The sequence below is a fragment of the Pseudorasbora parva genome, chromosome 8, assembly GCF_024679245.1.
Source record: "Pseudorasbora parva isolate DD20220531a chromosome 8, ASM2467924v1, whole genome shotgun sequence".
Taxonomy (NCBI): domain Eukaryota; kingdom Metazoa; phylum Chordata; class Actinopteri; order Cypriniformes; family Gobionidae; genus Pseudorasbora; species Pseudorasbora parva.
The window spans coordinates 40,879,464-40,892,532 of record NC_090179.1 but is presented as its reverse complement, the minus strand read 5'-3'; the positions used below and the strand labels follow the sequence as shown (position 1 = coordinate 40,892,532).

The 13,069-nt window shown below is 38.4% G+C and overlaps 1 protein-coding gene across 1 annotated transcript; it reads left to right on the top strand.

Moving 5' to 3' along the window:
* Positions 1-6,767: 6,767 nt before the first annotated feature.
* On the top strand, positions 6,768-11,990 carry LOC137084816 (type-2 ice-structuring protein-like). Its single transcript, XM_067451288.1, has 5 exons — positions 6,768-6,825; positions 7,047-7,132; positions 10,278-10,400; positions 11,699-11,807; positions 11,923-11,990. Exons 1-5 carry the CDS (start codon positions 6,768-6,770, stop codon positions 11,988-11,990), a joined length of 444 nt encoding a protein of 147 aa, XP_067307389.1.
* Positions 11,991-13,069: the final 1,079 nt, after the last annotated feature.

Sequence of the window (13,069 nt, the reverse complement as noted above, 5' to 3'; positions counted from 1 at the left end):
ATTAATTCAGTGGCACTGAATTTTGGCCGGACAGTCCGGATTTGTGTGTATTATATAAATTTGTATTTATATAAATATATTTATTTATTTGTCTGCATTCATTATTTGTTTATGTACAGTATTGTTCAAAATAATAGCAGTACAATGTGACTAACCAGAATAATCAAGGTTTTTCATATATTTTTTTATTGCTACGTGGCAAACAAGTTACCAGTAGGTTCAGTAGATTCTCAGAAAACAAATGAGACCCAGCATTCATGATATGCACGCTCTTAAGGCTGTGCAATTGGGCAATTAGTTGAATTAGTTGAAAGGGGTGTGTTCAAAAAAATAGCAGTGTGGCATTCAATCACTGAGGTCATAAATTATGTGAAGAAACAGGTGTGAATCAGGTGGCCCCTATTTAAGGATGAAGCCAACACTTGTTGAACATGCATTTGAAAGCTGAGGAAAATGGGTCGTTCAAGACATTGTTCAGAAGAACAGCGTACTTTGATTAAAAAGTTGATTAGAGAGGGGAAAACCTATAAAGAGGTGCAAAAAATGATAGGCTGTTCAGCTAAAATGATCTCCAATGCCTTAAAATGGAGAGCAAAACCAGAGAGACGTGAAAGAAAACGGAAGACAACCATCAAAATGGATAGAAGAATAACCAGAATGGCTAAGGCTCAGCCAATGATCACCTCCAGGATGATCAAAGACAGTCTGGAGTTACCTGTAAGTACTGTGATAGTTAGAAGACGTCTGTGTGAAGCTAATCTATTTTCAAGAATCCCCCGCAAAGTCCCTCTGTTAAAAAAAGGCATGTGCAGAAGAGGTTACAATTTGCCAAAGAACACATCAACTGGCCTAAAGAGAAATGGAGGAACATTTTGTGGACTGATGAGAGTAAAATTGTTCTTTTTGGGTCCAAGGGCCACAGGCAGTTTGTGAGACGACCCCCAAACTCTGAATTCAAGCCACAGTACACAGTGAAGACAGTGAAGCATGGAGGTGCAAGCATCATGATATGGGCATGTTTCTCCTACTATGGTGTTGGGCCTATTTATCGCATACCAGGGATCATGGATCAGTTTGCATATGTTAAAATACTTGAAGAGGTCATGTTGCCCTATGCTGAAGAGGACATGCCCTTGAAACGGTTGTTTCAACAAGACAATGACCCAAAACACACTAGTAAACGGGCAAAGTCTTGGTTCCAAACCAACAAAATTAATGTTATGGAGTGGCCAGCCCAATCTCCAGACCTTAATCCAATTGAGAACTTGTGGGGTGATATCAAAAATGCTGTTTCTGAAGCAAAACCAAGAAATGTGAATGAATTGTGGAATGTTGTTAAAGAATCATGGAGTGGAATAACAGCTGAGAGGTGCCACAAGTTGGTTGACTCCATGCCACACAGATGTCAAGCAGTTTTAAAAAACTGTGGTCATACAACTAAATATTCGTTCAGTGATTCACAGGATTGCTAAATCCCAGAAAAAAAATGTTTGTACAAAATAGTTTTGAGTTTGTACAGTCAAAGGTAGACACTGCTATTTTTTTGAACACACCCCTTTCAACTAATTGCCCAATTGCACAGCCTTAAGAGCGTGCATATCATGAATGCTGGGTCTTGTTTGTTTTCTGACAATCTACTGAACCTACTGGTAACTTGTTTGCCACGTAGCAATAAAAAATATACTAAAAACCTTGATTATTCTGGTTAGTCACATTGTACTGCTATTATTTTGAACAAGACTGTATATATATATATGTGGCAAGCAGCGGGGCGAGGGACCGTGAGAGCGGGCCGGTGACGAGTGATAATGAGTGCCAGCTGCGCGACACACCGGTCTCGTCTCGCGGCCAAGTGACGGGAGCATAAAAGGAGGAGCGAAGGCAGAGGAAGACGAGAGAGGACGAGGCCTGGAATTAATGTTGTTTTGTTTACGTTTTGTTGTGTGTGTGTGACAAATCTAAATAAACAAAATGAAAGTTTACTTTCGTTTTGTTTATTTTGATTTTTATTAAAAAGTTTGTTGAATTTTCTCCGGTTCCCGCCTCCTTCCTTCCATCAAAGAATCCCGTTACAATATATATATATATATATATATATATATATATATATATATATATATATAACGAAAAGTAAGGAAGGGAAACAAGTAAAATCACCTTAAACAAGGGCACAAATTTTAAACCCATATAAGTTTTGATATTTAAATTTATACTTGCATTGGATCTTTCGTGCTGAGTATAAAAGGTTTAATGAGGCTTCTCAGAGCATTCGCGAGCTGAAACGTTCTCCTGGTCCTTTCAGCGATTGTGTTTCCGATCTGAGGGAAGTTTGAAGAGTTAACTTGAAGAGGAATATTAAGATACCAAAAAAGGTATGGCTAGATGATATAAAAGCAGAAATACATTCTTTACACATTAATACAAGGATTTTAAATGACCTTAACATTACATACACATCATGTCTTAGTAGAGTATAACTTAGGGACCAAGCATACACAAGGGAGTGAATCATATACATTCTAGAAAATTTAATTACAAGGAAAACGTCTCGGTTACGTATGTAACCCTAGTTCCCTGAGAGAAGGCCTCTGCATGATTGCGTCATGAAGCGCGTGTAGAACCAGTCCAATCAGGAGATCGAAAGTCATAGGCGGGTGACGTCATCAACCGGAAACTTTAAAAGCGTCCGCTAACACAAACAGAAACTAGCTTCTGAAACAGCCTGAAGTAAGTGATCACGGGCATGCCGGGAGTTTGGCCGGGCGACGCAGCGTCTCGTTCCCCTCAGGGAACTAGGGTTACATACGTAACCGAGACGTTCCCTATCTGGGAACTCGAGCTGCGTTGAAACGCTGTGAGAACGCTTATACCCACATCGCCATAGGACCAAGTGTAGGGGGAGACGGCTGTCCGGCCGCCTCATAAGCAAGCGAGATGGCCTCGACCAGCCACTTGCTCATTCTCTGCTTAGATACTGGAGCCCCCCTTTTTGGGGCTCCGAAACAGACGAACAACAGATCAGTTTTTCTCCACAGGGCAGCTCTGTGGACATAAGTATCAAGCGCCCTAACAGGGCAGAGCAGATTTAATTTTTCCTGGTCTGACGTCACGAAAGGAGGAGAACAGAAGGCTTGTAGAGTAATAGGACCCCTAGGGCTCGTAGGAACCTTGAGAATATATCCTGGTCTGGAGTGAAGAAAGCCTTCACCATGCCAGGCGCGAACTCTAGACATGAGGGACCTACCGACAGGGACTGAATGTCCCCAATTCTTTTAAGGGACGAAATGGCCAGTAAAAAGATAGTCTTGAGTGTCAGGAACTTGTCTGGCACTTCTTCGATGAGTTCAAAGGGGGCCTCAGATAGGCCCTGGAGAACAATGGCCAAATCCCAGGTCGGGACCCTCAAATGCACCACCGGCCTCAACCTTAAAGTGCCACGGAGGAAACGAGTAACTAGCGGGTGTCTTCCCAAAGACACTCCACCCAAAGGAGTGTGGAAGCAGCTAAGGCCGCCACGTACACCTTTATTGTGGAGGGGGTCAACCCTGCTGAGAACCTTGCCTGCAGGAACTCCAGCACTGTACCAACCGGGCAGTTTTGGAGTGAAGGATGGTCTCCACGACCTCAGTCGAGAGACCTTCTTCTAAGAGCCTAGCCCCCTCAGAGGCCAGGCCCACAGTTTCCATAACTCCGGGCGGGGATGAAGGAATCTCCCGCCCACTTGAGAGAGGAAGTTCCAAACCCATTTCAAATCTTCAAATTCTGCTCAATTGTCCTCATTATAGCAAGAATAGTATATCTATGAAATATTTCAGTCTGGATTCAGACCTCATCATAGCACAGAAACTGCGCTTGTTAAAATGACAAATTATTTACTTCTAGCTGCTGACCAAGGCTGTTTCGCCATACTATTTTAACTTGATCTTAGTGCCGCATTCAATTTAATTCATAAAATACTCTTAGATCATCTACAAATTTACACTGGTATTCAGGAAAAGGCATTAAAGTGGTTTAGATCGTATCTATCAGAACGCTTTGTTTGTCTGTTTAAACAGGAAAAATATAGATAAATATAGATAACATCAGTAAATTATGGATTGCCACAAGGATCTGTGTTAAGAAATCTGTAATTGTCAATATATATACTGCTACTTGGTAAAAAAATTTTTTTTTTTAAAGAATTAGTTTCCACTGTTATCCTGATGATGAGTCTCTAAATTATCCAAGCTGTCAGAGTGTGTTAAAGAAATAAAATATTGGATGACCTGTAATTTTCTCCTATTAAATTCAGAGAAGACTGAGGTATTACCTATAGGACAAAATCCTTTACATAGGATCTCTTAGAATACAATTTACACTTAGAAAGATGTACTGTTACTTTATCCACTTAAGTTAAAGACCTGGGTGTCATATTAGACAGCAACTTGTCTTTCGAAAATCATATTTCAGGGTGGAGTTCTTACTAGATCAGGAAAATTATTATTTAACACCGATTTTATCATCTCTTCACTGGTTACCTATTAAGTTCTATATCAATTATAAAGTATTGCTACTGACCTATAAGGCCCTAAATGGTTTAGCTCCTGTATATTGAACTGATCTTCTATCCTCTTACATTCTATCTCGCTCTTTAAGATCACTAAACACTGGGCTTCTGGTAGTACTAAGGATATCTAAGGAAGGGCGTTTTTGCATTTGGCTCCTAAACTATGGACTAGCCTTCCAAATAATGTTCAGGGTTCAAACTCACTCTCCCAGTTTAAATCTAGATTAAAGACGCATCTCTTTAGCCAAGCATTCACATAATGCATCTCATAACCTTGTACTCCAGTTATATCAGTGTACATGATTGTCTTTGCTTGATGCTTTAAACAACAGTGTGCTAATTATTAACCTGTTCTGGTTTATCTCTGGATAGCCATCCCAAGGTAACTAGAGAGTCCGTCAGCTCTAGTATGGATCCAACTCCTGTGAAGACTTCAGATGACCATCACCTGTGAAGAGACGACTCCAACTCCAGTGAAGACTTCAGATGACCATCACCTGTGAAGAGACGACTCCAACTCCTGCGAGGACTTCATATGACCATCACCTGTGAAGAGACGACTACAACTCCTGCGAGGACTTCAGATGTCCATCACCTGTGAAGAGACGACTACTACTCCTGCGAGGACTTCAGATGACCATCACCTGTGAAGAGACGACTCCAACTCCTGTGAGGACATCAGATGACCATCACCTGTGAAGAGACGACTACTACTCCTGCGAGGACTTCAGATGACCATCACCTGTGAAGAGACAACTCCAACTCCTGTGAGGACTTTAGATGACCATCACCTGTGAAGAGACGACTACAACTCCTGTGAGGACTTCAGATGACCATCACCTGTGAAGAGACGACTCCAACTCCTGTGAAGACTTCAGATGACCATCACCTGTGAAGAGACGACTCCAACTCCTGTGAGGACTTCAGATGACCATCACCTGTGAAGAGATGACTCCAACTCCTGTGAGGACTTCAGATGACCATCACCTGTGAAGAGACGACTCCAACTCCTGTGAAGACTTCAGATGACCATCACCTGTGAAGAGACGACTCCAACTCCTGTGAGGACTTCAGATGACCATCACCTAAAGATGACTCCAACTCCTGTGTGGACTTCAGATGACCATCACCTGTGAAGAGACGACTCCAACTCCTGTGAGGACTTTAGATGACCATCACCTGTGAAGAGACGACTTCAACTCCTGTGAGGACTTCAGCATGCACACATGCTCAATTCTATATACCCTAATCATTGTTGACAACAATGTATTCTTATTTCACATAGCACATTGTCTGTGCCTTCATTTATTTTATATTAATTAATAATACACTGTTAGCTAACTGTGTGCTTTGTACGTTCCTTTCTGATATCCATGACTTGGACAGTCTTCACTGATAACAAACCACTTTAAATTGTATTGTAGACGCATTCATTTTCTTTGAAGCTGCTTTGAAACGATATGTAATGTGAAAAGCGGTCTACAAATAAATGTGAATTGAATTGAATTCACTGAATAGAATAAAATTCAACTGAATAGAATTATTAGCACCAGTACATTAATTTAAAAACTAATATTATGTCACAAAGGCTAAACGCTTTTCTAAAGCTTAGAGCAGAATCGACTCATCATAATTTAGACGCTACACACACCTGCAGGATAGGTGCATAGGGGAAAGTACCAAAAAAGTATCAGGCTGGATGAAGGTCATGGGACCGAAACTTTGCAGCAAATAAAGCATTTTTGAAACTTTTGCAAACAGGTAGTGTGCGGGAATTTCTTTTGTTTGTTTTTAATATTTAATAGGGAAATGGCTCATAACTAATATTTATCTTGACTATGAATATTTTAAATACTTCAAAATAAATATATAGCTAAACTAACATTTACATTTCTACAGCCTCATCTCTTCACATTCTACAATATTTGTAATTAATTTCATGTGTACAAAAGTCTATATGTAAAACGATCATGTTTCCTCCTCGTGCCTTAGACTATACACACTTGACATTGAGTAACGTATAAAAGCAGGGTTGCTTCTGAAACTTCACCCAATCTTCCTCTGAGATTCTTAAGGCAACAAACAAACCAAGGTGAGTTGTTGGAACAAAAACCTACTGAATAACATTTCTAACATATCTTTGTGTTTCGTCTTTAAATACATTGAGAATCCACAGAAGGCAGACATTTAACTTTTCCTGCTTGTTAATTTCAGGTTCATCATGGAAATGCTGAGAAGTTTTCTGCTTCTTTTTGTTATCTTCTCCATGGGGAATGCAGGTTAGTCATTTATTTGTAAAAACCCTTACTATTTCATTTTAACAGCATTTGGGAACCGTACAGTATTCAATTCACTAATATGATGATTAATGAGGAGTTTACAGTGTTAGAAAACAAATCATTTAGACAATTTAGATTTTTTTTTAAATTATTTTATTTTTTATTTTGCTGTGAATGTCACAAAAGCCTTAACATTTATGCACTGGATGCAATTAATATAGGTAAAGAATGCCCCTGTGGATGGGCAAAGTTTGGACTCCGGTGCTACAGGTTCTTCCCTGAGACTGTTAACTGGGTTACAGCACAGGTAATGTGTTAGTTACGGCACAGGTAATGTGTTAGTTACAGCACAGGTAATGTGTTAGTCACGGCACAGGTAATGTGTTAGTTACAGCACAGGTAATGTGTTAGTCACAGCACAGGTAATGTGTTAGTCACAGCACAGGTAATGTGTTAGTTACAGCCAGGGGTAATATACTTTGATACTTTACTTAAGTATTTTTTTCTGGGATCTGTACTTTACTTGAGTATATTTTATTTGCATCTACTTTTACTCTTACTCCACTAAAATATTAAAGGCAAAGTTTACTTTTTACTCCAATACATTTCCCCATGCCCGCTCCAAGTATCCAACTTTTTTATTTTGCGGCACACAATTTACTATGAAAACATCGGTAACATTTTACAATACAGGTGCACTATTATAATTCATGCCTAACTAATGCACAGATAACCATGAGTTAATGTATTACTAATGAAGAACTAAACCATTTATTAATGATTACTGCATCAGCAACTAATGAACATTATCTATGATTAATAGATAAAGTAATATATGAATTGCTATTAATTAAATATGACATCATTAATTCCCTAATAACATATTACATTAACTAATAATGTAAATTCATGTATTCAAAGCCATGCATTCCGACTCTCAGTTGTCTGTTTAATGAATCATTAATCATAACAATTGGCAAAATTATAGTATGACTTTACTTGTTGAGGCACATGACTATTAACTAATTGTTACGTAATATGTCATTGTGGTTATGGCTTTTGAATTAATTTTGAATTAGTTAATATTATCTTGCTCCTCATCTGTTTTATGGAGCTAATGTTATGGAACATGTCTATTTTAAGTTTAACACCTATACTGCGTTAAGGTGCTTCATTGTCTCCTATTAATTGCAAATCTAACAAATTCTTAATTGCAGTATCTAATCTTATAATTTGTTCGATTAAAGCATTGCATATCAGTCCCAAAAGATGTTATCTGCTTAATTATTGATATTTACAGTTAATTTGAATATTTACTTTTTACTTTCGGTACTTGAGTACGTTTTAAATCTGATACTTTTGTACTTTTACTCAAGTGATGTTTGAATGGAGGACTTTCTACTTTTACTGGAGTATTTTTTATTTAGGTATATATACTTTCACTTGAGTATAACTTTTGAGTACTTTTACCACCTCTGGTTACAGCACAGTTAATGTGTTAGTTACAGCACAGGTAATGTGTTAGTCACAGCACAGGTAATGTGTTAGTTACAGCACAGGTAATGTGTTAGTCACAGCACAGGTAATGTGTTAGTTACTGCACAGGTAATGTGTTAGTTACTGCACAGGTAATGTGTTAGTCACAGCACAGGTAATGTGTTAGTTACAGCACAGGTAATGTGTTAGTCACAGCACAGGTAATGTGTTAGTTACTGCACAGGTAATGTGTTAGTCACAGCACAGGTAATGTGTTAGTCACAGCACAGGTAATGTGTTAGTTACAGCACAGGTAATGTGTTTGTTACAGCACAGGTAATGTGTTAGTTACGGCACAGGTAATGTGTTAGTCACAGCACAGGTAATGTGTTAGTCACAGCACAGGTAATGTGTTAGTTACTGCACAGGTAATGTGTTAGTCACAGCACAGGTAATGTGTTAGTTACAGCACAGGTAATGTGTTAGTTACAGCACAGGTAATGTGTTAGTTACAGCACGGGTAATGTGTTAGTTACAGCACGGGTAATGTGTTAGTCACAGCACAGGTAATGTGTTAGTCACGGCACAGGTAATGTGTTAGTCACGGCACAGGTAATGTGTTAGTCACGGCACAGGTAATGTGTTAGTCACAGCACAGGTAATGTGTTAGTCACAGCACAGGTAATGTGTTAGTCACAGCACAGGTAATGTGTTAGTTACAGCACAGGTAATGTGTTAGTTACTGCACACGTAATGTGTTAGTCACAGCACGGGTAATGTGTTAGTTACAGCACAGGTAATGTGTTAGTTACAGCACAGGTAATGTGTTAGTTACTGCACACGTAATGTGTTAGTCACAGCACAGGTAATGTGTTAGTTACTGCAAACGTAATGTGTTAGTCACAGCACAGGTAATGTGTTAGTCATTGCACAGGTAATGTGTTAGTTACGGCACAGGTAATGTGTTAGTCACTGCACAGGTAATGTGTTAGTCACTGCACAGGTAATGTGTTAGTCACAGCACAGGTAATGTGTTAGTTACAGCACAGGTAATGTGTTAGTCACTGCACAGGTAATGTGTTAGTCACAGCACAGGTAATGTGTTAGTTACAGCACAGGTAATGTGTTAGTTACTGTACAGGTAATGTGTTAGTTACAGCACAGGTAATGTGTTAGTCACGGCACAGGTAATGTGTTAGTTACGGCACAGGTAATGTGTTAGTCACAGCACAGGTAATGTGTTAGTCACAGCACAGGTAATGTGTTAGTCACAGCACGGGTAATGTGTTAGTTACAGCACAGGTAATGTGTTAGTTACAGCACAGGTAATGTGTTAGTCACAGCACAGGTAATGTGTTAGTTACAGCACAGGTAATGTGTTAGTTACAGCACAGGTAATGTGTTAGTTACAGCACAGGTAATGTTTTAGTCACAGCACAGGTAATGTGTTAGTCACGGCACAGGTAATGTGTTAGTCACAGCACAGGTAATGTGTTAGTTACAGCACAGGTAATGTGTTAGTTACAGCACAGGTAATGTGTTAGTCACGGCACAGGTAATGTGTTAGTCACAGCACAGGTAATGTGTTAGTTATTTTAATTTTTGGGCAAACTATCCCTTTTAAGTGAAAGAAGAGTAACAGTGTAATCATTGATCTAATTACAGCTGTAATAACATGCAGGTTTTTAAATAAAAGTACAATTTATAAACATGAATGTAAACATTAAGTGCACTGAATCAAATTATTAATTTACTTATTAGTACAGTAGTAGTTAAAGACACTTAATGTAAAATGAATGGTGATTTTTTTTATATTTTTAAAGTGTACCTTTTTTTTCTGCAAATTAATTATATGGAAAAATTACTGGGCATATAACCGGAGTAGACTTTGTTTTAAATGGACTAAATAGTCACTTATACTTTATTAAAAAAAATATTCGATTTTGTATTTACAATAAAAAATCTGTCTTTTTTAGAGGAACTGCCAACGTTTTGGTGCGGCTCTCGTTTCTGTGCATAGTAGAGCGGAAAATAATTTCCTGCTGAGTCTGGTGCCTTCTTCCACACGTGCCTGGACCGGTGGTCATGATGGAGAAATAGTAAGTTAAATTGTGTGTCCTTCTGTGTTTGTTTGTCTAAACTAAACTTTCTGCTTTAAACAGCTAAAGGAACATGCCAACCTTTTGGGACTTCAACTTTTTCACCGTATCACCCAGAGTCAGATAAGTCTACACCATGATTAAATACAAATACACACCATGATTATCTCAGTGCATGCCATAACTCTGTCTGTCACACATCGCTAGCCTAGCTTAGCATAGCACAAAGACTGGAGGAAGCCTAAATGGCTTTATCTAGCCTACTGCTCAATAAGTGACAAAATAACACCAACATTTTCTTCTTTACTTGTTGTGATGTGTATAGTTCCATCGTGTACTAAGGCCGACGGAAAATGAAAAGTCACAATTTTCTAGAGTGATATGGCTAGGGACTATACTCTCATTCCTGTGTAATAATCAGATAACTTTGCTACTGTATCATGAATGCAGCGGCACAATCGGATATTACACAGTGCCTGAAAATAGTCACCAGCATGCTCTCTGTGCAAGCAGTTTGTCACATTGGTTGTATTGATGGAAGTTAGCCTATTTTCAGGCGCTATTTTTCGAGTTAGGTGGCCATTTCCGTAACACCAAAAAGGAGGACACATTGCAGCATTTAGTGAGGCAATAATAACTGCATAGGACTCTAGTGTACTGGCAACTACAATACAATCGTGTCCATCATATCCATGCCATCATGATACAGTGATTCTGAAATAGCCTACTCTATTTATTGCCAAACAATTTGATCTATGATACCTTGATGTAGACCTGTGTGTAAAAAATGCTTTACAGTATTTGTATTTATTCACGATATTGTGATGTCTGTTTAAAAAAAAAAAAAGACCACTGAGATGAACCTGTCTTGCAATGTGGATAGTGCCTGAAAAAATTAAATTTCTGTACATCTGGAAAAAAAAGAAATACATAAATAAACAAATAATAAATGCAATTTATATATATATATATATATATATATATATATATATATATATATATATATATATATACACACACACATTCACATTTCAATGCTGTATCAGATATTTATTTGACACCACTTTCAGCCAATCGTTTGTTTGACCAGAGATCTTACGGCCTTAGACACTATACTACTACTGTGTCGCAATAAAGATTCTAGAGCATTTTTTAGGCATATTTGGGACGCCTCCAAAAAGGAGGACAAATGACTCTCTGGCTTGAGGCTGTGCCGGACTCCAAACAGGAGACTTGAAATCCGGACGTATGGCCACCCTATTCCGAGTACAGTATTTTGATCACTATCTGCTCTTTAGAACGGACAGTGGTTGTGGACTGATGGAACTGCGTATGACTTTACTAACTGGTGCGTGACTGAGCCTAGCAACAAGTGTGCTGAAAACTGTCTGGAAATCAACTGGACCTGTGAGATTTATTTACAAATAATTTATAAATAATTTACAATACTATAATTTCATGGCATACACACTAACATGACTATAATGATCAGAATAACTAATCTCATTTTTCCACCCTACAGCCGGCCGTTGCTGGAACAACGAACTCTGTTCAACCCTAATGGGCTCTATCTGTGTTGCGGACCTCTGAGATCATACGCAGTCATCCTGCACCACAGTTACTTTGATTGTACACTTTCTAGTCTTATCTTGTCTTTAATACAAAGCGGGAGTGGATATTTTTACTTTTTTGAGATATGCTTATCTCAACAACAACAAACAAATCTTTATTTACTTAATTTAATATTTTAAATAAGTTTTAATCTCTTCTCAATACCTTGTCTTAATCACTCTTCTAATCAATAAAAGCATTGATAAAGCAAATCATGTGTTGTGGAGTTCAATCAAATTGATGTATGAAAACATAAGAATATTGTGTAGCAAGGTTTGAAGATATGGTTATTATAAAGGCATAATGTCATCACCAGGGGAGGGGTTCATTCAAACTGCACACAGCTGCTTCATCATTGACAAACACTAGAAGACATTTGTGTGTGTGTTTCCTACGATGGACTGAAAGCAAATATGAACCTCATTTAATGATCTTTTTGTTTTTTGTCTTATAAATTATCCCATTACTATTTCAGAGAGAAACATCTGCTAACGAATCAGTGATCGAGTGAACTGTCTGAACGAATCAAACTGAATCACAAACAATTAAAGAACATTTTCTAAACCTGTTTGACCGATTGGATCAATAGTGATTCATTGCAGCGACCGCATGCTTTTCCCCAAACACACAAAGCTGTCATTGTGTGTCTCCAGGGGTCTGTTCTTCTTTTGTTGCTTACTCAGTTTGCTGGATTTGATTGTTGATGATTTGGCATGATCTCAGATTGTTTGGTTCTTCGACGCTCATCCTGGACTTGCTGTCATAGCAACAGGTCCAGAAGCTTAAACCTGCTTGTGAGCAGCTTTTTGCATCTTGATTAGATTGCATCTTGAGGTGATAAACATTATTCTCTCAAAAATACAAGCATGTACATACATATTGCTCACATATTATGGTAGCACAGTTTGTGCTGAATATAGTGTAATTACACTTTTGCCATTAATGTGTTTATAAGCAACAGCAAAGAGCACATTTCAGAGCATGTCAAAAACTTCTAAAGGGCCCCAAAACTGTCACAGGTTCAGGGTGTGACACTGGCTCTTCCTGTTGTTTGTCCT

Bases quoted from the DNA above. Each gene is read 5' to 3' on its own strand.
- LOC137084816 (XM_067451288.1), top strand. From the start codon at position 6,768: ATGGAAATGCTGAGAAGTTTTCTGCTTCTTTTTGTTATCTTCTCCATG. The intron at 6,826-7,046 runs GTTAGTCATTTA...CAATTAATATAG, and splicing joins CTTCTCCATGGGGAATGCAG to GTAAAGAATGCCCCTGTGGA. The intron at 10,401-11,698 runs GTAAGTTAAATT...TCTGCTCTTTAG, and splicing joins GTGGTCATGATGGAGAAATA to AACGGACAGTGGTTGTGGAC.